Source organism: Stegostoma tigrinum, chromosome 13 (assembly GCF_030684315.1).
Source record: "Stegostoma tigrinum isolate sSteTig4 chromosome 13, sSteTig4.hap1, whole genome shotgun sequence".
In the NCBI taxonomy this organism is placed as follows: Eukaryota; Metazoa; Chordata; class Chondrichthyes; order Orectolobiformes; family Stegostomatidae; genus Stegostoma; species Stegostoma tigrinum.
Window position 1 is genome coordinate 39,641,134 of NC_081366.1, and position 26,026 is coordinate 39,667,159.

General features: G+C 37.4%; 1 protein-coding gene across 4 annotated transcripts in view; it reads left to right on the forward strand.

The window, feature by feature from the left end:
- The window catches only part of LOC125458307 (pro-neuregulin-2, membrane-bound isoform), a 641,394-nt gene that overhangs the window by 580,813 nt on the left and 34,555 nt on the right, over positions 1–26,026 (forward strand). For all 4 annotated transcript variants that reach the window (XM_059650701.1, XM_048543492.2, XM_059650700.1 and 1 more), the window contains 2 exons: positions 5,375–5,498; positions 22,575–22,633. In XM_059650701.1, coding sequence (XP_059506684.1) covers positions 5,375–5,498; positions 22,575–22,633 — 183 coding nt within the window. The remainder of the gene's footprint in view (positions 1–5,374; positions 5,499–22,574; positions 22,634–26,026) is intronic.

The window sequence follows — 26,026 nt, forward strand, 5'->3', positions numbered from 1 at the left end:
AATTAACTATCAGTCATTCTGACAGTGGAAAAACTAACGGGACAGACAATAATTTTGGCACAAAGACCAATGTATACTGAGGAATGAGCCTCATTAACATTCATGTGGCAGACTTCAGGCAGGAAACAATCACCCCCTGCAGCATGTTGCCTCCAATGGACCTGACAGTTGAATTATGATTGCAGAGGTGGTGAGGAAACCTCTTGCGGGAGCAGCACATATAAATCTGTGGAGCCTAGAGGAGAATATCACTAACATAAACCTAGCCCTTACTTTCTTGGGGCTGTTCTGCTGCATTACCAGTGTTTACTGAGTGTATTGATGTTATGATCCCCATAGAGATGAATAAGATTTAAGCAGAGACATGACACTCCTGGCAAAAACAAACAGAAAGGATTGCACAGAATTCATATTTTAAGATATTTAGTGTAACAAACAAACTAAAATCAACATCAACTAAATATTACTTAACAGGTACCTAATCACAAAACAAATGAAAATATACTTTGTCCATTATCTAAAAAGCTCTTCAAGAGTTACCTCGGGTTCGACATGCATAATATATTCTCCTACCATGAGGCATTGTGGGTACCAAACTCGCCTCATTAACTATTATCCTGCCCAAAAGATGTCTCTCATAGAATCCCCACAGTGCAGATGCAGGCCATTAAGTCCACATCAACCCTCCAAAGAGCATCCCACACAAACCCTAACCCCCCTATTCTATCCCTGAGACCCTGCAATTCCCATGGCTAATCCATAGCCTGCATATCCCTGGACACGATCGGCAATCTAGCATAGCCAATCCACCTAAGCTGCACATGTTTGGACAGTGGGAGGGCCCGGAAGAAACCCACACAGACGTGGGGAGAATGTGCAAACTGTACACAGACAGTTGCCCGAAGATGGATTTGAACCCAGCTCCCTGGTGCTTGTGAGGCAGCAGTACTAACCACTGAGCCACGATGCCGCCTGTCATGTCTGATTCCAGCCCCATTTTTTGTGCACCATTAAAGAACAATTCACTGCTTAGCAGATAGCTGTCAGCAACACTTTCGCCCACAGCATCTTTGAAAGGCAATGTAATGATTTCAAAGCCATAAATGGTCAAATAGCCAACACAACTGACAGTGGTTCACACATACAACCCTATTCCCTCACTCTAAGCAGTGGAGAATATCACATACAGGCAAGCGATCAAACAAATGCAAACATGAACTTTTATTTACAGGCAGCAAAGGTAACCAAGAGTGAGCAAGCTGCCCTGAGATGGACCTGGGTCCATTCCTCGGGTTGGGTGCCTGTCCATGCCTTTCCTTGCTGCACCTTTTTGACATAAGCTGCTGGTGTGCTCTGCAGCGTGGGCCTGTAGTTCCTAGTTGGCCCGCCAGTGGATTAGAGAGTGCAGTGCCATGGCCTTGAGGACAGATACCACATGGTGACCATGCATGGTACCCTGAGATGCTGGCTAGTTGTAAGCAACTTGAAGGCTGTTTGAGTGGTGAGCTGAACCCACCAGATCTGCTCCGATTTCAATGTTGGGTTTTCTTGATGTCCAGCATATTGAGTCAGTTTGATGGGACAGGGAACTCAGTATTACTGAGGCAAGTTGAACAGAATAGAATAGTAGTTTATTTCACTTTATTAACAAAACATTTAACAAACTGTTATTTCCCCTAAATTGGCAACTCACCACTGACTATGAGAAACTTGCCACACTGTTTGTCAAAACACATCAAAGATGGAGCAAATGGACAGTGTTCAAATCCCAGCTGGCCCAGGCATGTGTGTTGATATGCCCAAACATTTTAGATTAGAAAAATCTAAAAGTTGGAGTGAGATGCTCTCAATATTGAGATGAGCCTCAATAGACTTTATATCTGATCAAATTGTGCTATAGTCTATATTGCTCTGACCGCTATAAGATTCTTCCCATTATCACTGTTTCTCTCAGATATGCTGTCAGCCTGTTGAGTTTCTCCAGCATGTTCTGTTTTAGTTTTAGCGTCCCAGCATTCATAGTACTTTATTCTCATTTGTAAGTTATTTGAAATGTTTGTCAAGCCAAAAATGCTAGATAAATTCTCCAACATGACCAGTAGAACAGATTCTGTTTATCAAGTTGATGTCTTCAACCAAGCACTGTGATTTAAGGTGGGGTTTTAAAGTCTAATATTCCTTTTGAAAAGGCATCTTTCAATCAAATAATTTTGTTAAACGATTTACAAAAGTGATTGAGCTATCATCAGTTGCTCACTATGCATCTTTGGACATTGGGCATGTTTTCAATCTGTTTCTTTCGTACACTTTAATTTAATCTTCATGAGAGTAATTATTACTAAAGATTTAAATGATATGCAATTGCATATTCATGGTTTTTGCAAAATAGCTATTACATTTTTCCTAACACATACAGTCTTCACCAGTTATGATACTTTACTCCAAAATGTTTAATTTTAATATTTTCATTAAGTACTTTCAGCCTGCCAATAGAGCATAAAACAGGTATTACAAGTTGACAATAGAAATAGGAAGTAAATTTGGGCCAGTGCTATAATGGATGGACAGTCTACAAGATGAGAGTTACAGAGGCCAACATGTTGAAAGCCTTCCCCAGAACAGTTTATATGTAGTCTTGAAGCAGAAATCTGTAATTTAGGTGGCTGTTCCATGTTCTTGAAGGAATTTGCAGAAGTGGAAGATCGTTACCTGTTACTTTGCAAAATAATCCTCATATATTTGATACTTCGGTAATTGTGCACCAATTAGTGTGATGACAGTTTTAGGGTTTCATTTCTGGATCAGTAACACTATCTAGGCTTTAAAATAGTTGTATTAATTAATGTGCTGACATAAGGAAACAAATCATGCTTAGCCCTTCGTTTACAATATTACAACTCAGTGAAGCAAATAGCTAACTGGGAAATAAATGGGACCTCCTCAATGTTGCTTGCAGTTCAGAAATGCAGATGGAAAGGGAGATCATCTGCAAGTACAAATTATATAATATTAATTATAAATCATTATATATTACAATATCAGGAAGTCTAATGGAATGTTAACCTTTATTGCAAGAGGATGTGAATATCGAAGTAATGAAGCCTTGCTTCAATTGTGTAGGAGCTCGGTTAGCCAGCACCTGGAGAACTATGTGCAGTTGTGGCGTCCTTATCTTAAGAAAGATATAACCGTAAAGTGAGAGCAACACAGGTTCGCATGGTGTGTTCCTAGGGTGGCAAGACTGTCTTATGAAGTGTGGTTGGGCAAAGTGGGTCTGTACTCTCAAGAAATTCGAAGAATAAGGGGTGATTGTATTAAAATATATGAAATACTTAAACCAATAGGCAGGGTAGGGACAGGTAAAATCTTCAGATTGGGGAGTCCAAAACCATGGAGTACAGTTTAAAGGTAAAGAGGATGCCACACAGGTCTGAGATGAGGAAAAACTATTTTACATGGGTTTAGAGTTCGCTACAATAGAGGCCTGTAGAGACTTAGTACTTGTGTATGTTTACGGTAGATGTTTAAAAGTTTCTAATTACCAATGGTTTACAGGATTATTGGGATGGAGGGAGCAAAAGACATTAAAGTGTTTGATCAGATATGACCCCATTGAATGGTGAGGCAGGCTCAATGGACAGAATTATCCTCTCCTGTTTCTATAAACATTGGAAAGTTGGATTCTCACCCTGAAACAAGAATAAAAACAGTAAAATATTAGATATACTGAGCAAATCTGGCAGCATCTGTAGCGAGAAAGAGACAATTAGCATTCATTGTTTATTCTATTTCTCTCTCCACAGCTTGTTGCAAGATCAGCTGAATATTTCAAATTTACAGCAGTATTTTGCTTTTGTTTCTCTAATTAATGATAACAAACACAGAATGATAAAAGCCAAGTTAAATCTGACAAATATAATAAAATTCATTGAGAAAATAGTGGGATATAACAATAAAGGAAATGCAGTAAAAGCTGTGGGCATGTACTTTCAAAAGGTAGATAATGATGCTGAGAGACTTCTTAATATAATTAATTAAATGAATTAGTTTTAAAAACAGTATGACCTTATTGTAGAAAATTTTCTTGGACATGTAAAATGAGGTTGTGATTCATGGATTAAATGAATGTAAATAATAAATTCAACAGCAAATATAAATTCATTTGGGTTCCATGTAGAGGAAATTGATTTCTTAACATAAAAAAAGGTCTCAAGTTAGGTTTAAAAATTGAGTAACAAACTTCTAAAATCAGGTAAAAATAAGGATTTGAATTAACTAATAAAATGAACTCTTAGTGACTTCAGCACAGTATAGGCTAGCTAGCAGATTGAACACCTTGCTACCTGATGAAATCTCGCTATCAGCCTTGGTCCCCTTGACAACACCAGACAGTGCTGATCTCTGTGCGCAACCTGGATAGTGTTCATCATTTTCAGTCTCCCCTCTCTCCTGACTCGTCTTGTGGAGAACACTATCAAGGGTTCAGGAAGGGAGGAGGCCACAGTCACGGGGGGTTCTTTTATATGAACTCTGGACATCAGTATTTTGTGAACAGTTGTGATGAAGGGTCACTGGACTCAAAACATGAATTTTGTTTTTATCTCAACAGATGCTGCCAGACCTGATGAGTTTCTCTCGTACGTTGCCCACATCAAACAGCATCCACAGTTCTGTTTTATTATAAGAGTGCAGGCAACTTGCTTATTATAATGCCAGGGACAAGAGACTTTAGCTCTGAGGAGATGCTAAGGAAATTGTGATTCTTGCTAACAGAACATAGAAAAAGAGCATATGGGAGAAATACTTCCAACATTATGAGAAATTCTAATAAAATAAAACTTTTGTCAGTGGTTGGTGAGACAATAACTGAATGGCATCAAAGAGAAAGTTTAGGAAAATTATTTTTTTTCATGAGGCTTATTAGGACATGGAACTTTCTATTTGGTGTAAGGAAGTTCCATAATTAAGTTGTTAAATATTTAAGAACAAACTTATGGCATGGTGGAATGGCTGTGAAGTCAGGATAAGTACTTAACTATTTCAGGTAATCAACATGAGACTAAATGGAATGAATGGGCTGATGTAATTCTGTAACTTATGCTTTCTTTGATGTAGGAAATTCTAAACTTATATAACAAGGTGTAGAGCTGGATGAACACAGCAGGCCAAGCAGCATCAGAGGAGCAGGGAAGTGACGTTTTGGGCCTAGACCCTTCTTTCTGAAGAACATTCTAGCCCTGAAACGTCAGCTTTCCTGGTCCTCTGATGCTGCTTGGCCTGCTGTGTTCATCCAGCTCTACACCTTGTAATCTCAGATTCTCCAGCATCTGCAGTTCCTACTAGTTCTAAACTTATGCTGTGTTTTTATTTGCAGCTGCTACAACTACACTGTCACCTGAATCTGGACATGCTAGAAGATGCAACGAATCTGAGAAATCCTACTGTGTCAATGGCGGTGTGTGTTATTATATTGATGGTATTAATAAACTTTCTTGCAAGTAAGTGACTATATGTGTTTACTCAATACTTTCCTTGCGATTAAGTATGTTTAATTTTATAATGTTGAAAACGTTTTGTGTCTTGAGTATTGAAGGTTGGTTTGATGATTGACAAGGAACTGATAATATTAGTCAGACTGTACAACCATAACACTGCTTCACAAGGGGCCCAGAAATGTAAATGTAATAAAGGTACTGAAGTTGTCATTACATTGTACTGCTAAATAAAACGACTTTCAAAAACGACAACAAATATTGATACAGCATCTTGAACATAGTAAAATGGCCTCATGTGCTTCACGTAAGTATTATGAAGTAAAATTTGGCCATAAACCAAATGATGATTATCAGATCAGCCATGATCTCATTGAATGGTGGAGCAGACTACATCTGCTCCTTTGTCTTATAGTCTTATTGTGTTAGATGTTTAGCCAGATGAATAAAAAACTTGGAAAAAGCAGAAGGCACCTTAAAGGGAGAAAACAAGTTAGGGAGCCAGAGGATTTAGGGTTTTGACAATTAAAATCTGGGATGCTCAAGTGGCAAGAATTCAAGGAGTACAAATAATTTAGGGGGAGGTGAAAGCCTGGTGCTAATACTGCTGGACTGTGAACCTAGAGATGCAAGTAATGTTCTGGGGTTGGGGGTTTGAATCCCATCACAGCAGGTGGTGGAATTTGAATTCAAATAAAAAAACTGTGGAATTGAGAGTCAAATGATGACCATAAATTCATTGTCAATTTTCAGGAAAAAACTCATCTGGTTCACTAATGTCCAGTGGGGAAGGAAACCACTGTCCTTACCTCATCTGGCCTTTATGTGACTCCAGACCCACAACAATGTGGTAGACTCTTAACTTCCCTCTGGGCCATTAGGGATAGGTAATAAATCCTGTGAAAGAAAAACAAAATATTCTGGAGTGGAATGGATTAGAGAGGTGGGAATGGACAAGGCCACAAAGAGATTTTAAAACGGGTGAAAATTTTAAAATATTGTGTAAACAAGGGCCAATATAAATCAACAAATACCGTGTGAGTTAGAAAGGATGGCATAGTTGGATGACATCAAGTTTATAGAAGATTGAATGTGGGAGGGTATCAGGAATGCATTGGAATTATTGGACCTGGGAGTAACAGAGGCATGAATGGCATTGAGCATGAGCAAAGGCATTGGGCAGCAGCGATCTGTGGTTAGAGGCAGAATTGAACAATGTTACAAGTTAGAAAAAGACTCCCTTGGTGATGATGCATGTATGGGATGGAAGCTCAGCTTTGTGCTAAATGTGACATCTCAGCCTCAGGATGTTGCCAGGAAAAGTGATGCAATCATTTGCTAGTTAACAATATTTGTAATTGGAACCAAAGAGAATGGCTTGTGTCTAATACAGTTGGGAGATATTTAGCGTTCTCCAGTACCAATGTCAGGCAAGCAGTCTGTGGAGGTAGTAACAGTTAGGGAGTGGAGAGAGATGGATTACTGTAGAAAGGAAGACGGTATGGCCAACAGAGACCAAGGCTGCAGACAAGTCAAAGATGACAAGCAGGAATTGTCATATTTCCCTTCTTTCAATATCTTGGAGGTTGTCATTATCTGAAAACTGAACTAGTCTAGTCTAGGCTACAAGAACAGGTCAGACAAATGGAATCCTATGATAAGTACATCACCTCCTAACTCAGCAAAGCTCCAAAGCTCCATCACCTACAAGCTACAATTCATGATTTGATTGAGTACTCTCTACTTACCTGGATGAGTGCAACACGAACAACTCTCAGCAGGCTGGACCCCGTTTGGACTAATGCACCCCTCTTGATTGCCAACCAAGCTTACTGGCTTTCAACATTCACTCCCTCCACCATTGCTGCACAAGATCATTCACAAGATCCACTGCAAAAACTCACCCAGAGGCCCTTAAGACAGTATCTTCCAAGCCCACAATTTCTATCAAAGCCAAAGTAGCAGTTTCATGAGATCACAACCCTGCATGTTCTGCTCAAAGCCAAACGCCATCCTGAATTGAAACTACATTGGGAGTCTGTTCCTATACTGCCATAGGATCAAAACCATGGAACTTCTTCCCGGCAGCACAGTGGATGACCCTACATTATATCTGTTCAAGAAAGCAGCTCGCCATTCCCTTCTCCAGGCCCATTAGGTATGGGTGATAAATGCTGGCCTACTCAGTGACTTCCTTAACCCGAGAATGAATAAAAATAGAATTCATTTCTATCACTTTGGTATTATAGCAGAGCCAGAAAATTAATATGAGGAATTCAAGCATGGTGTTGTGGGAGGGATGGGCAATAACTTGTGTGGTGGCAACATATTCAAGGATTTTGAAGTTGTAAAGGAGGTTGGAGATGGTCCAGTAGTTTATGAGGAAGCAGGTTCAGGGTTTTTTTTAGGAGAGGCCACATGATGGATGATTTGAGGGAGATAAAGGGATTATCTAAGGAGGGGGAAAGGTTAACAATATCAGTTTATATGAGAGTCAGGATGGAAGTGGTTGAAAGCACAAGAAATGGGCCTCATGGACAAGATTCCAAATTGTATTCTATTAGATAACTGGCAGGTTAAAAATATAGCTTGAGATAAGATTCTTTCATTCTGTTTGGCTACTAAATGAATATATATCTGAAAATAGTCCAGGTGTAGGAGGTGTTTATTGTGATACAAAACTCCACCCCCTTTAAAAACATTTACAGTAAAGGCACCTTCACTACTCCTAATATAACATCTGTGTAGATGCACTTATGCAGAGGGAATGTGGATCGTAACTGTATGCAGTATGGTATTTGTGATTTCTGGTTTTGGCTAAGTGTTGGAAGAAATGTTCAAGAAACAGGATACAAATTGAAACTAGCAATTACTCGCTCTTTATACAGCTTATTCATGAGGAAAATAACAAGAGACCAACAAATCAGACAATACAGTTGATGCTTATAGGGATTTAAGCCCTGAGCTATCATGTTGAATGCATATATGCCTGCTACATAATTATCTATCCTTTTACAAGAAAAAAAATGCAGCTGTTCCTTATTTATTGTCAAATCTTTCCCTTTGAAATATAAAGCTGTTCAGAGGTTTTGTTAACAAGTCATTTTGTGCAAACTAGAAGCATTTTTCATCTGAAGTGATTTCAGGTAACATCTACATTGTTTGTGAAATGTTTCTCAAAAATGTTAATTCATTTGTATGCCATAACAGTTCCCTCACTGATACAATTTACCCTGCATCAATTTAATATCTTCTGTTCTGAGCTAAATTCCCTACAGTGCATTTTGCCAATCCAAATCATTGCTACTGTGAGATTCTGGCATTTACACAAGCAAGAAAGATCATACCTCTCTAATCCTACGGCTGTAAATTTTCAGCCTATAAATGAATGAACTAAATTTGGGACTTCTAGTAACTGCTTTTTGTCGTTGGTTTTTGAAATGTTTCTGGATCAGCTACTCTAAATTTCCTAACTGGTTTTATTTATTGTGAATTTTGGAATGTTTCAATCAATGCTTTTATTCTGCAAGTATCTTCTCATTATCTCACTCTTGTGAAAAAGAAACATTTCAAATAACTTCAACATTACTAAGTTCAGTTTTTTTATGAAGATGTTAATAGAAGCTGTATTTGAGCTCACTCATGATCTTGGATAATTGGAGAATTGTTTTCCTATTTACAACACGATCACACTTTTTTGAAAGATTTTGCTTGTGTATGTGAGTGAGAGTGTTTAGATATCAGGAGAAGACAGCACTGCATTAACTAAGATGACTAGGGGATGAAATAAATTACCTACGAGCATAATATTAAATATTATAGGTGCAAAATATTGAAGTATGGGTCAATGACTAAAATAAGATTTGAAACATGCAATAAAAGGCAAAATAGTTCAGATCTTAAAACCTGAATGTAAAACAAGAATATACTAGAGACACACAGAAAATCAGAAAAGGAGAGAGGAAATTAGAGCCTGATAGATTGAATTTAATGGGAAAATGTAGTCCTGCCCTCAGAGAAATATGAGGGGTGAGGCAGGACCACTCCAGCATTTCCCTCTACAACAATCTAATTCCAGAGAGTCATTAATTAATTTAAGACAAGAATCTGCCCTAATCTGGGCAGGAGATACCCCATTAGAAAGCTCCCAGTCAGTGAAATGATTGGTAGCACTCTGTTCCTTGTAACGTACCAGGAGAAGTGACTGGTGCTGGGACTTCAAAAGTCCCCAACACGAAGAGTTAGAGTGAAAGTTAGATGGGAGAGGAATATTACAGGGGCTTACAGGGTTGGGTGGGAGGCTGGAGTGCAGGGCAACATGGGGTGAGAAAGGATCCACCTTCCCCTAGCCTACCCTAAACACTTACAGTGAAAACTGCTGATTTGACATGGGCTTCTCCTACCATTGGATAAATTGCAATTGTGGCAGGGTCAGGCTTTTAAAGTGACATTAATTGGTCACTTAGGGGCTTCAATCATTCTACACATGGACCAACCAGTCAATGCCTCCCAAGTGGCAGATAAAGTTGCAGCGAAGCAAGTAGGTGGGTAGCAGATATGACACCCTTTCAGAAATCCTGCCTACAAATCTTCTACCTGGGGCCTAATCTTTTAGATCGGTAACCCTTTCTTACAACTGGAGGTGTAACAGGTTCAACAGCTTATAAGAAAATAAAGCCTGGAAAAGTGGATGTGTTTTTAAATGGAAGACCGAGATGTTTAAACAACTGAACTGATGGAGTGACAACAGGAGGCACAAATGACAAAAATGTTGATAAATAATATACATTGGCCCCAGAGATTTGGTACATGGCTACAGCAAAGTAGCAGGCTGCAGTAGTTCGAGATTGATAGCGGATCTCATTATAACTTGAATGTTTAGCTTCTTTGATCTTTCCCTATAGCTATTGAATTTATACTTGGGCAGTCTTCTTGCTTTCAGATTTTTTTGAAATGCAATGTTATGAATCGCTATTCCCTCTGCATAATAAGAAATCTTTTCATTCACCAACAATGGCTTTATGTATCCTCTGAATGTTTTGACATGTTTCTTGTATCTATAGATCTGTTTCTGATGATGTCAGCCTTAATGTTAATTAATAGATGCCAGTTTGCAATGCCACACTTGAAAAATCAAATTTCAAGTTGGAAAGACAATGAGAGAAGGGGTGACAAGAAATCTTTTAAGTTCAATCTCTATTTCAATTGAGTCTCTTATTCCATCCCCACCCCCTGTAAAACGCCTGGAAAATGTAGTTTTTGTAAACACCGTCAATTAGTGGCTCCTGTCAATAATGTAAATTTCAAGAAACCTTAGCTTCTTAGACTGTAAACCATTCTATTTATATCAATGTTGGACTCTAATCACTTTCTGTGAGACAGTGTTTCTTGAACGTTCTAATGAAATGCCACCCCTTATTTCTCTCTCTGTCTGTCAAACATGCAGTTCATTCTTCATATGGAAAATACACAGGAAAGCAACACCGCATATTACAATGACAAACATACTTACAAACAATGACACAATGGAATTATGGTCAAAATTGTTCACAAAACTATGAGTATTTAACCATTTTTCCAATATTTTATTTTAATCTAATGTATGACTTTTATACAGAAGAAAATGCAAACATGTGACTTCAGAATTTCTTGTCTCACATTATAGAAGTTACTCTTTAAAAGGAATTGTGTATATTAATTAATTGCTTGTTCCAATAGTAATCATTTTGCATTACTGATGACTTTGGACAAACACCATAAATGTTGTTTGCATCACTTGAAATCTGGTGATTCACTAGCCTCACAGTCCTATTCATTAGATCCTTCATGTTGATGTGAACTTCTGGAGTTGCTAACTGTGTTCCTTGACAAAATAACCACGAAAGCTAATAGGTTCTAATTCTTAGATCCACAGCAGTGAAACAAACTTCTCCTAAAGATATGATCAGATGTACCCAGAGCATGACATGTTGAGTATAACAGTACATCCATTTGTAAAACAAGCGTTATGATGCACAGACTAAACAAGTAGCTTGTATTGATTTATTGTTTTGGTACCAAGCAATCTTCTTGTGTTTTTGCAATAAGGACGGAATACAATGTTTCCATGCCTTTGCGATAAATACTTTCATATAGTTAGCAAGATTCAAAGTTAAATATAGTATCTATCTTTCAATAACTTTGTTCAAATAAGGCAGTTAAAAAGTTCAAACTTAATTACTTATTGCTGCAAAATGATTAGTTAAAACAAAACTTCTCTGTTTATATAATTTATAAATAGTTAATATTAGTACTTCCAGAAAAACACAAATAAGCTGACAATGCATCAGCAATTTTTTAAAACTCTGAGACTCTTTTTGCAGCAGTATTTTAGAACTGGTATTGCCAGGTCAACAGCCTTTTGACCTAGGCTCCGTTGACATCACAGAAATTGATCTACAGTGTATTGTTTGTCTCCACAGCCACACACACAAAAAAAGCCATCAGCTTTACAATCACAGGAGTTGCTATTAAAAAGAGTACCAGCATTTAGAGACATTAGGAGATTTGGATTTATCAATCCATTGGAGAATGTATTGTGATTCATGATAACCTCGTGATAGCCTTCTTAACAAGGAGGCTTCCACAATTCTGTAAAGTTTTATAAACTATTCGTACACCATTCAGCTCTTATTAACCATTCTGTGTTTTAAATTTACATGTGTTTTGCCACAATTTCCCTCTCTCTTCCCACTCACTCCACCCCTTCTCAGTGTCTTTGTTATTACCACCAAAAACATCCTTTTGACTTCAGCCAATGAAGAGACACTGCCAGATCTCACAGACGTACACTGCAGATTTGTGAAAGAAGGTGGTATGGTTCTGTGGGTCGGGACTATTAATCTTTTTATGCCAAAAGTATAATTATTAACTGCAGAAAAGCTCTCAATTCACTAACCTGGTGGACCACTGATAACACTTGCCCTTTTGAATGATTGCCAAGAACAGGATTTAAACTCAGGCCTATCTGGTTGAAAGCCTGATGCTGTGCTGTAGATTTCTGCGCATTTCAGTTACAATATTGTTCTTTTAATTGGTGGCATACTGACTGTGTCGTTGGCACTACTGCACATTGCCAGGACCTAGATTCGATTCCATCCTCAGGTGACTGTCTTTGTGGAGTCTGCATGTTCTCCCTGTGTCAATGTGGGTTGCCTCTGTGTGCTCTGGTTGCCACCCACAATCCAGAGGTGTGCAGATTGGGTGGATTGGCTGTGTTAAGCTGTGCCTAATGTCCAGGGATGTGCAGGTTGGGTGGATTGGCTGTGTTAAACTGTGCATAGTGTCCAGGGATGTGCAGACGAGGGGAATTAGCCATGGTAAATGTGGATTTACAGGAATGAGACTGGATTTTGGTGGGATGCTCTTCCGAGGGCAGTGCAGACTCAGTGGGTGAATGGCCGCTTTCTGAAGGGATTCCATGATTCTACTGGCCATATAGTTAAATGATGTGGAGAATAGTACACGGCTTTTTGTGATTTTTTTTTGGATATGTGACCATTTTTAGTCTTATTTCTGTTGACACATGGATCTTGCATAGCCAACAACAACCAACATACAGTAAATCCTCTTACATAACCCCACTTAGCATGATTTCATATGAGCATTGTTTTATTTTCCAGACCTGTTTCCTGGAATTACACTGGCCTTTTTCAGTTGACATTGTTGACTCTCCTCTCCACCCATTCCCCTGCCTTGTCTCCATGAGTTACCTTTGCTTCTTCCCCTCTGCCTTTACTTATCCTGGCATTGCCTTTTTTTTCTGTACTTGCCACAGCTTGGCCTCCCAATCTGTACCTGGCCCAGCTTTCTCCCTACTCCACTAGTCCTTGCCTTCCTCCAGCTTTGCATGATGTTGCTCCCTCTGCCATTGATCACATTTCCACTTCCGGACTATTCTCCCATTCCAATCTCGTACATAAGTGCTCCATCTGGTGGCAGGAGTTGGCCAGTCAGTGATTCTAAAGCTCCATTGCACTTTCTAACATGTGCCACTAGTTGGAGCCTGGTCAATCTAAAAATGCAGGTGAGATTTATTTTTCTATATTTCAAGATAAGGAAGTATATTATATTGTATTCCTTTTATAGTTAGTGATGAGTTTTGTTTTAAGTCATTTAGGCTAGAAATGCATATTGCTGTACATGTGTGGTACAGTCTTTCAAATTGTACGTTGTTTTTCCCTGGTAAAAAAAATGGCTGGATGATCCTAACTATGACTTTAACACTGACCCCTATAGTATCCTCTGATTCACTTAAAGTTGCTTAATTTAAAGTAGGAACTTTCAAGAATGCAACTACAACTTTGCATGAATGCTTACTGTATAAAGACAGCAAACATTTTAAGACTTGTGACAAGAAGCCCCAGTTTTTATTGAATCTTTCTGACAGCTGCATGTCTTCCTGGAGTGAATAACTATGCTCCTCTGATTACAGTAGTTCATTTCTGTTCCTGACATTGCTAACAGTAGCCAACTTCATTAATTACATGACAAACTTAGAGAATGCTAGAGAAACTCAGCAAGTCTGACAATATCTCCAGAGAGGAACAGAGTTAAATACTTTGAGCCCAGAATGACTCTTCAGAGCAGCTTCTTCAGCTTTAAGAGATTCATACTGGACTCGAAACGTTAACTCTATTTCTCTCTTCGCAGATACTGCTAAACCTGCTGAGTATCTCCAGCATTCTCTGCGTGTGTCCACTTTACAAAAATTTACACTATTTTGCTTATGCAAAGATATGACTTACTTTTAAATCATGGTCTCAATATTTCTTCAAGGTCATTACTCAAATTGTCACAGGCATGACTAATGCAAAAATAAAGATTTAATTTGCTCTCAGTTTACAGGAAAGTTGGCTGTACAATTGGAATATTAAGATGGAAGCACCTGGTTCACTCTTTTGAGATTGAGTTTGTGATATGAGTAGATTTTGTTGAGCATTATAAAAATAGAATTGAATACTGAAAATGTTATGTCTAAAGTAGCAAGCATTCGTATTCTACATAATAGCGTTAGAAAATGAAATGAAGGCAGTGATTATTGATGGAACCTTGCTTATGAATTACTTTAATGCTTGAAATTAAAAGCCATTTGCCTGAAATTCTTAGGAAAATGGAAACCTTTGCCTACTTGCTGGTAACTCTTTTTTTTTAGCAACTCACTGTTAAAATTATAAGAATCTGAAAAGTGTTCCATGATCCAAGCATTGAAAAAGTAAATTGTTGGTTTTTCATAGAAGAAATCTTATTATGTATTTGGAGTCTTTGTAATTTATTTATAAATACTGAATGCTAACTGGTGAGGTAATGGAATTTGTGTTCTTTTCACTATGTAACTAACACAAACCATTTTTCAAAGGTTGTTGCTCTGATTACTGGTCTACAACGAATAGGTGCCTGGTCTGATTGGGGGATAATAACAAAACAAATAGATTGTACGACTACCACAATCAAACATGACATCTCACTGTGCATTGCTTTCTCATCTCTGACCTTCTGATAGGGACTGGACACATGTGTCACACATTAAACCATGACAAATGACCTTAAAATCATTTAATCAAAAAGAAATTAGTTCAAGTTCAAGCAATAAAAGAGACTGTTTGTGCTGGCAATACCTTTCATCCCTTTCTGTTTATCTATATAAAGAAGCATCATTGATTTACTCCACTAGCCAATATCACAACTATCTTAATAAATTAATTAAGCTATTAAATAATCAATCTGAAGAGCAATATTAGGAAGACAGATGTTATCAAAGAGACTAAAACCTTTGAGTAATATTTCAGCCAAGTCTTGCAAAGGTGAGCAATTAACCTACGTTGCTCCACAGAGATAAATTTTCATTGATATATATATTTTTAGGTCCTGGCTTCCAATATACCATAGTTGAAAGTAGAGCACTGAATTACAAGACAATTCTACAATGTTTCTAGTCATTGGTCAGGCAGTCTATTTGAATAAGCAAGTAAGTTTTGATATTCTCCTCAGTCACCAACTGCTATTCAAAGTTATGTCTAATCAAGATTTTTGAAGGCTCGTGTTTCGACTGAAAGCAGCTCATTCCTCAAAAAAAGAATTAAGTCAAGGCCTGAAAGATTGCTTCAATAGAAAATTAATAGAGAAACATAACATCACTTAAATCCCTAATAATTCCTGGACTTTCTATTTATTGTCTGTTGACTTGTGGTTTCCTAGTTTGAAGTTGTTGATTTATGCTTTAGGGTAAAACCTAACTTACAGTGACAGTATGTTGCTGAAGTTGACATGTTGAAGCTTGGAATTCAGATCATTGAGTTATTTTATCAATGTCAATGAATAATTATTGAAAAATGCTCAATGATAAATTCTAATAGCAATTTGTAACATGGTAAAATGTCACAATCAGCTTACCTATTTGTATAAACTGTCTGACCAAAGTCTACAGATGCAGTACAAGCTGTTTCTTAATTTCATGAATTTGTCGAATTTTTACGTGTGGTAATAGCTCAGGACAGGACAGGATCACATTTGAGGCCATTGAACTATTTTCAGGTCACCATACCCAAAACTAATCCTGTGAACACCTGACACCAATAACAATTTTAACTAGGGCCTTTGAGTCAAAGAAAAACACCCTGGGCCTTTCAAAATATTTGCATAAGGCACAAATGACATGTCTTTTTGTTTTGATTGGACATATCTTATTACCATAAGACCATAAGACATAGGAGTGGAAGTAAGGCCATTTGGCCCATCGAGTCCACTCTGCCATTTAAATCATGGCTGATGGGCATTTCAACTCCACTTCCCTGCACTCTCCCCGAAGCCCTTGATTCCTTGTGAGATCAAGAATTTATCAATCTCTGCCTTGAAGACATTTAACGTCCTGGCCTCCACTGTGCTCCGTGTCAATGAATTCCACAGGCCCACCACCCTCTGGCTGAAGAAATGTCGTCTCATTTCAGTTTTAAATTTACCCCCTCTAATTTTAAGGCTGTGCCCACGGGTCCTAGTCTCCCCGCCTAACGGAAACAACTTCCTAGCATCCACCCCTTCTAAACCATACATTATCTTGTAAGTTTCTATTAGATCTCCCCTCAACCTTCTAAACTCTAATGTGTACAATCTCTGGATCCTCAGCCGTTCTAATTCACATTATGATACATAACAATGCATTTTGTCACTCCGTTTGCCACATATCTCCTCACTTTTTTTAAAACAGTGGCTATACCACAATGACTAACATTTGTTCTGCAGGTCTTTTCTTCAGACCCCAGCCATTAGATATCTATCATAACCGGATTCAATTGATATACTGTCATAATGTTAACAGAAGTCCTGCAACAAAGGGATAAACTGCTATTGATGACAATTCTCCAAGTTTTCTGTTTAAGTTATGGCAGGCAATTGGGATTAACCCCACAGAAATCTACTTTTCAGGCACATTATAACTATATTTCTATAGATTCCTCTGAACATTTCATTCATTATCTGGATGGATGGACTAGAGGACTGTACCCAGGATGTATAATCTATTTATTATTACTTTTTTAACCCCAATGGCAGATTTTGTAAGATTAAGAACCAACTCATTAAATTCTGTAACTTCCAGTGGTGAATTGCCATGCTTGTGCTTGAGGCCTTCCATTACAGCAAGCCTGATGCTTGGAATTTTCCATGTGCTATAACAAAATGGGCAAAGGCACATGTCACATTATGTGACAAAATGGATTAATGAATGCTACATAGTTCCAAGTATCTGAACAAAGACCTTCAAAACATTTGGACGTGCCTTAGTAATGGTGAATGAACATTTCAACTCATACAATGCCCTTGATAATTTAACCCATGGTTATCTGAATTACCAAAATGAAAATTTTTGCAAAGTTTGGAGAAAACACTAAATAATATACTAAACTGTGTCCAGTCACCTCAGCAACGTTTGTGATGAGCATTCATCATAAAATATAATTCTGCATTGATGGCTTTCCATAGTCTTCAATGCTCCCTGGTTTGAAAAATTTTCAGTATTTTAATTCACAAGCTGTCAATCAACACAAAGTTTTTTTTTGTGAAGGTTAAATGCTCATTCTTCTAGTCTTCACATTTGTTCACCTGCAGTTTTCTTGAATTTACCATTTCTGTAATGTGCAGCATTAATTGGTGTCAGGAGCAGGCAAGATCCACTTCACCTGGATTCTTGGCTCTCTAATTCCATCAGTCTGTCTATGATTTAGCCACTGTGTGATAATTTGACCCTCAAAGTTTTTATTTCACCAGTTTTAACTATGAGCATGTGCTGCATAGCATACTATTTTCTGATCTTCTGCATATTTGAATGAAAAAGAAAGGCAAGCAAATGAACTGCATGATTTGTGCCAATTATTATGAATAACTAATATTATACCAATCATAACTAATTGAATTTAATAACTTTTCTTTACATAGATTTCAAAAATGGAAAGAAAAATTTAAGAATTTTGACTCTGCTTGAAATTTAAAAGTAATTTTTCTGTTTAGAAAGTAATAAATTCCAATAGTTTTGTATACAAATCTGAACCTCTGCTGAGCACCTGCAGTTGTGGAGAAATCTATCCTACATACTCAGAGGTGATCTTTCAAATTAAGGAAACATCGTTGAACAAAATAAAATAGAACTAAAAGGAATGTAACTTTGGAAAGAAGCCTTTCCTACAGTACCATTATACCTGGCGCAAAGCCCCAGTTGGATAAATGTTATCATTTAGAGGTATCTCATAGCCTTGTTTTAGGTTGCCAATCAGATTTATTTTCACACTGAATTACATTTAAAAGTATTTTAGAATTAGAATTAGAATTAGAATCCCTACAGTGTGGAAACAGGCCCTTCGGCCCAACAAGTCCACACCGAACCTCAGAGCATCCCACCCAGACCCATTCCCCCATAACCCACCTCATCTACACATCCCTGAACACTACAGGCAATTTAGCATGGCCAATTCACCTACCCTGCACATTTTCGGACTGTGGGAGGAAACCAGAGCACCCGGAGGAAATCCATGCAGACATGAGGAGAATGTGCAAACTCCACACAGACAGTCATTTTATAGTAACTATGATTGAGCAGCAATCCAAAAGGTTGGTATAATTCAAAGATTATTTTTGTCATGAATTGTCACACTGCTACATTGCTAACAAAAATAGTTTTGAAATGAAATATACTTGACAGCTCATCTCAACAATAGTATAATTGCACTGAAGAACTTAACGTGCAATCAGTACAATACAGAATAATGCAATTTGGCCCATATGCAACACAATCTAAGAACAATTCAATTATTCCACTCCATGCTTTCTTTAAACCAGATCCTTTTAACTTTCTTACTCCTTCAAATATTTGTCTAATTCCCTTTGAAAGCTACCATTGAATCTGTCAGGTATTATACATAAATGCTAAACACATTATTTTAAAACATTTTACCTAAAGCCAGCCCGCTCTTTTGTCAATTTCCTGAAATCTCTTGTTTCATTGGTCATTGATCAATGATTCTGCTGTTGGAAACAGTGGTTCAAATTTTCCAGAGAGATTGGGGATGGACTGGCAAGTGGGAAAAATGGAAAAAGTAATACAAGAAAGGAATGGGATCACTGATGGCTTTCTGCTGCCATGTCATTTTTTCAATGGCGGAAATGTCAATGACTAGATCCCCCACTTAAGTAACCAATGAAATGAGCTGGTTAAGTAGACAGTCATGAGCCACGTTCAGCTGTTGGACATTTTGATGACTGGAGGGTCCATCATCACATTAGGAGCCACTTGTGAAATATCTTTGCAAGCACCCAGCCACTAAACACCACATCCCTCGAGTAACAGCCTGAGCAAAGGTCACTATTCATTGTGGCACTGCTGAACTGTTGGCCCCTGAGTCAGTCAGCAGCCCTTCCACTAATATACTGCTCGAGAACCCACTCCATAGGAACCTACCGTTTCTCTTCGTTTACTTCATCTAAGCCGTTTGTGATTTCTTTTCTGCTTGAAGGAGAACACATCCCATCTTCTCTAATTTATCCATGTAATTGTAATCTATTATTCGCTTTACAATTCTATGTAATAACTTCCGTAATTCCTCTGAAACCTTTACATTCTTCCGTAAGCATGTTGCCCAATGTACGCCACCTGAAGCTGAACTTATGTTTTAAGCAGGTTTAGCATTACACTCCTGACTTTTACACTTTATACCTCAATTTACAAGTCATAGATTCTTTGCTTTCTGAACCTTCCCCAATAATTTCAAAAATGTTTCTTTCAAAACACTTCTAGAGCTATCTGTTCCTGCGCCATTGTCTCCCCTGTTTTGTCTTAGCAAAATTTAACGTTTCCAGTTGAATTTCACCTGCTATGTGTCCAGCCGAATTATCCTCTGTCCAATTAAGGTTTATCACTATTTTCTTCACTGTTCACTGCATTTCCAAGTTTTATGCCATTTGCAATTTTGAAGCTGTGTATTGCACATCAAAATTCAAGTCATTATTCAAATCTAATTCACAAGTGGTCCTCATGCTAATCCAGCCATTCAAAACATCTGTGTTAACTATCCCTTAACCAATTTTGTATCTGTGCTATAACTGGTCCCTTACCTCCTTAATATAAATTTTGCTAAACGCCCTAATGTGTGGCACTTTGTGAAGTGCCTTTTGAAATTTCAACAACTGGACTGCCAGCAGCCATCATTTTGGTTTTCCCACAAGGCAGTGCAAAATGATTTGCTCTTAACAAATCCTACATTGTCCAAATTTTTCCAAATGATTATTAAATTTCCCACTATTATTGTATCTATAAGCTTTTCCAGCATTGATAAATTGACTGTAATTTCCATGTTTATCCTTTCTCCTTTACTGAACATGCATTTTATACTTAAGTCCCATGTAAAATCATTACATTCCTACAAAAATACAGCTAAGAGAAAAATCTTTTGCAACATGATTTAGCTCATGAAATTTAGTACTAGCTGGATGATTTCTGAGAACTGTGAAAATGTTGATTGGTTAGTTGGAAACTTTCACAGACTGAGGTTACTAAACTAGACTGAAACTGTCAATTCCTTATCGTGTTCTAATTTAGGGGACAGCACCGTGGCTCAGTGGCTAGCACTGCTGTCTCACAGCACCAGGGACCTGGGGTTGATTCCATCCTTGAACAACTGGCTGTGTGGAGTTTGCTTGTCCTCCCCATGTCTGCATGGGTTTCCTCCAGATGTTCTGTTTTCCTCACGCAGTCCAAAGATGTGCAGGTTAGATGGATTGGCCATGCTCATTTTTCGTGCAAGCCAGGTGGATTAGCCATGTGAAATGCAGGGTTACAGGGATATGGTGGGGTTGTGGTTCTGAGTGGGATGCTGTTTGGAGGGTCAGTGTAGACTTTAAGGGCCAAATGGCCTGTTTCTGTACATTGAGGTTTCATAATTTAATTGATGATTTATTTTGTCAATCTGTAGAATGAGTTCTCCCAAAGTATTTATCATATCTTAGTTTAAGTGACGGATAACTTGATCCAGCTTTCCAAAATATTATGAGAACACAGGTCAGATAAATTTGAATCTGAGAAAGAAAATAAACAGAAATTAGTAAATTTCCTGAAATTAAGCAAAAGAAGACAAAGAAAAAAATGAACATTTCTAGAGGTCAGTAGGGAAACATAATAAAACAGATAATGTTTTGAAATGTAGAAGATTCAGAAATATGTATTTAATCAAAACTGTATTCATTCGCTTCATCCACAAATTGCCTGGAATATATGGGCCACTGCTTTATTTGAAATGGATTTTCAGCAAACTAAGATACTTTAAAAATGGGAAGAAAAATTTGGAAATATATAATTGGAGATTATATGTACGTAACATTATCAAACCGCTGTGAAGTTTGTCACAGAGTACTTGGGCAAGCAAAGAAGTGCTAATGTACAAGCACAACTTTCTATGTACCAGGCAGATTTCTCCACAATGTGATGAAACACAGTTCAGAATCCTGGGAAGCATGTATGAAATGATTTAAATAGGGGTAACTTCCCTCTGAAAATCAATTTTATGTAGCTGGTTGTAAATGCAACTGTTAATGTGTAGCCGTGATGAAAATTCCACACCCCTTGCTAACTAATTTGCAAAACTGCATTATGAAATATGTTAACACAATTCTAAAACCATAAGTTGGGTTACTTCAAATCATATGTATAATTTAAATATTTATATAAAACTTTAACAAAGGTTATTTATATTTCTATTATACGATGTATGGTAATTTCATTCAATCAATTATAATAACTTCTCATATCAGTATCACTTTCAAGGCAACTTGAATTGGTTCAAATTCCATAATTTTGCTTGTTCTTACCTTTTAACTGCAGTTCTCAGAAATATATAGTGCAATTTTGTTAGTGGTTGTTTGGTAAATTACTTTATGGCACAAAACAAGATATTTATTTGTGTTATCCAAAATTAATCATGATCTTATTTTATTGAATTTGAATAAAAATTATTTATTATGTATTTTCATTTTTTGATTTTTGTACTGAAATAATCTGTTCCAACCATTAGTGAACCTATCAAACTAGTGGTAGAAAGAGGAACAAACTATTTCAGCAGCTTCTTTGCTTTCTCATTATAACACAAATGATCCCATTGGGGAATGAAGTTATTTTGTAACTTCAGCCTAGCATTTGCCTACATTTGTTTTGTGATTTGTCCCCTTTTCCTCCCCTAGATGCCAACCTGGATTCTTCGGACAAAGATGTTTGGAGACTGAGCCCTTGAGAACATATAAACCTGATCTAAGTATGTTATTGTAAGGAAGTGTTGCAGTACTTCTAGGTATCCTTGGTGACAGCACTGGAGTTGGGGATTTTGACTGCAGCAGCATGTGAAGAGAACTACATTTACAAAAATGTTATTTTGAGAACATTTCTTCTGCTGTTGAACAATCCAGTGGTCTCATCAATATTTTTGGGACATGTGTCCTTGAATGTTCTGTTCTAATTTTAAATCCTTTCTATCTTGTTTCTTTCTCTATGGTTTTTGTTTTTCTTGTCAGGTGTCCAAATGAATTTAAAGGTGATCGCTGTCAACACTACGTAATGGCCAGTTTCTACAGTACGTCCATTTCTTCTCTTCTTAAACTGAAGCATGCTACTGCTGAAACATAGCATGCTATTTCTGCTGCTGCTTTCTGTTGACGATGCTATTACCTGTCTTTCCCACATCACCACCCCACGTAGATTCCCTAAATCTATTAAACCCGTGTATCTTCAGACTAGAATAAGGGATCTAAATTCGGAGGTTACTACCACCTACTGAAGATGTAGAACTCCTATTTCAAACAAACATTAGATTATGGATCACAGTTGCCTGAATAAAAATAATAATAATAAGCTATATTAATAAAAGTAATAATGATTATTGCTCATTTAAAAATGTTGTAGCTTAGGATATTCATTATATTTAATTTAAATGCACTTTACTGTAGTATGCCCAGAAATCTAATCGCTTGAACTCCAATAAATCTGATGAAAGATTGCACTTGTAATTCCCTCTGGCTAACCATTTGGTCAGGAAATCCACATAGTAATTTTACATACTCATAGATACGTAACAGTTAGGAGCACTAATGCTCAATTCCTTGATTTGACCAGCAAACATTAAAGAAAGCAACACCATAAGACGGTACTCTGAATTCTCTGAAATAGTAACACTCTTTGAGGGACACAGCTCCATGAATCAGGCACTATCTTCTTTGAATAATGTTTGGAAAACATTTTTCTTTTGAGTTGAGGTTAGAGAGAGCTGGTATCAATGATTGGGAAAGTGAAATATCTTCATGCCATGAATTCCAGTTCACTTGCATGTTTGTGCCAAGGCATTTGAAAACAAAAAGATAAAATATTTTCCAATTCTTGAAGCATTTTGTATGACTTTCATAGGTATCTTTAGATTATTCAAACCAACTTGCCGTGCACACATAGACAAATAGTGATGATACACATATGATCAGTAATGGAAATAGAATGATATTCTTTGAAATAGAAAAAAAAGATAAAGCTTCAGAAAACTAATACATCAAAAATGCAGAAAAACAAACTGAATATTTCCATTTCTGAGATTTGTATGCAATTTCTCTTCAGTGACCTTTTTATGCAAAAATATCTTGAGAATGGGTTACAGTATGTTTATTTCTCATCTGGTTTTAATTGTTTGTGCAATTTTCTTCTTAGCTTCATTATGCAAATTAAGTAGGAACATTATGCAAGTGTATTCATCCAATTTGAGAGATGCTTTCATCCAAAGCAGAGGGAGAGAGACAAGCCATTAGTGGCTAGACAACATTCTAAGGTTAATGTAGTGCAGGTATAAATTACTTTACAAAAAAAATCAATTTTACTCCTCCTGAAAGACACTTGTGCATGAACAGAAGAACTGGTTTATGTAAAACTTTGTCATTCTGGTTATAATCTGAGTTAAATTGATTAGTTGGAACACATTGTAGGCTAATGTCTATCAGAAGCACAACATAGATAAAACCTGGAAACATTATTGAATTTTTAAACAGTCATGAGGAAATAATGCAAGGTTATGTTAACTGAGAAAAAAATCACTCAGTAAGATGAGTCAGAATATACAATTCTAGTTTAATTGTTCATTTAGTTCATTTCTGGGTTTAATTCTCACTGTAATGTTGTATCTAATATTTTAGCAGTCTTCCTCCTACAAAGTTTGTTTAATGAAAGTGAATCATTTTATTTCATGAATTTCAGAAAAGATGTTACTTGAGTAAATGGTTAATTCTTAACACAAACCCTGAATCCCCCATCAGATCGAGACAGATCATTTGGCTTGTTGCAGGATTCCTAATTACTACATCATAAGTCTCTGTGTATAGAAACTGTTAAACCACTTTTTGCTCTCTATTGAAATGTAGTGAAGGCAGGTCCAACTGAAGGATTCAGGAAATTATTGGATAATTATTTGGATAGAAATAATGTGCAAGGGTATGAGGAGACGGGCAGTAGGTATGATGCTCATTTAAAGAGCTGGTGCAGACACAATAGACCAAATGACCTTTTTTTGCACCATAACACTCTTGTGATTCTGATTCTGTATCAATTTATCTAACCTTAACCTGCTTTTGTACGTTGCTTGCTGTTCTGTACCTGAGGTCATTAACCTAACTGCTACCTTTTTACCCCTTCAATTTATAACATATATTTTTGCCCTGTTCACTGCTATGCCCTGATGCCCTTTCATCCTACTGTCATTTTATACTCATATCTCTCTTAACCAAGCATGTAACTCTCTGCACTTTCCCAGTGTTATCCCTGTCTCACTCACAGTGCAACTCATTCTCATCTGTTATTGAATTCTCAGCTCCCGATCTGATGTTCATAGTGGCCGTGCCTTCCAATTCATTCACAAGTGGCTAATTTCTTTAACATCATCCTGTTCTCAATCCATGCCTTTATGACTACTGCAAGAGTGGCCAAAATTCAATTCTCTATGGCTTTCCAGAGCTTGCACTCTCTATGACATTATCAGGGTGAGTTTATTGATTAGTCATGATCTGGCAGCAATCTAGCCGCAAGGCAGTGATTCCTTCCCCTTTACCAAAATTACCGAACCTGAATTGGCTTCCACCATGTCACGCCTATACTATATAACTCTTATGTTACAGATGTTTTCTTTTTCTATCAAGCCCATTCCTATTTCCCCTTCTTCCAATCTTCCTTTTGAATTCTTGCCCTTTCTGCTTGCCAAGATCTCCTTTCTTAGCCTCTGCATGAAGTAACTTCTTATCCTCAATCTTAATCCAATTGACCCTAATTCTCCTGACCTCTCACTAATGCTCTCATTCACACGTTTACTTACCCATTCAACCTTGCTGTTATCCAAGGCTTCACCACCTTAGAGATTTTAACTGGTGACAAGTTAATTTCTGATCACAACTTTGCCTTCTTTCCTGCATGCAAAACTCTGGCTCACCTCCCCTTGCATCACTCTTGTCATTCACTTTGTGAAAATATCCCTCTGCTCCAACATTACTACCTCATCTAATTTCTGCACTGAGCCCTCTGGGTTTCCATTTACATTAATATTATTGCCACTGATAACTTCTCAAAACGGTGCTTGAGTTCCATCTCTGATGTTCACAACTGCCAAAGTCATTTAAATTTTTAAAGTTTCCCATTCCAACATCCTGCCCGGTACTCACTTTTGTGTTTTCACATGAGAAGTCTGTGGACTTGAAAGCAACTCCATCTGATTACTCTCATTGACCACTCACCGGCACAAAGAATAGCACATCTCTTCTCTATAGGAGAAACATATAAATTCATGAAGACCCTTGAGTCTAAGGGTGATCCCAGAATCCATAGGTACCACACCTCTCTGACATCCTACTTCAATATCCTCTGTTCTCACCTCTGCTCTTCATTATGAGGATCTTATGGACTTGTTTATGTCCAGGATCAAGACATCATGTGAACTGTCTTTGCC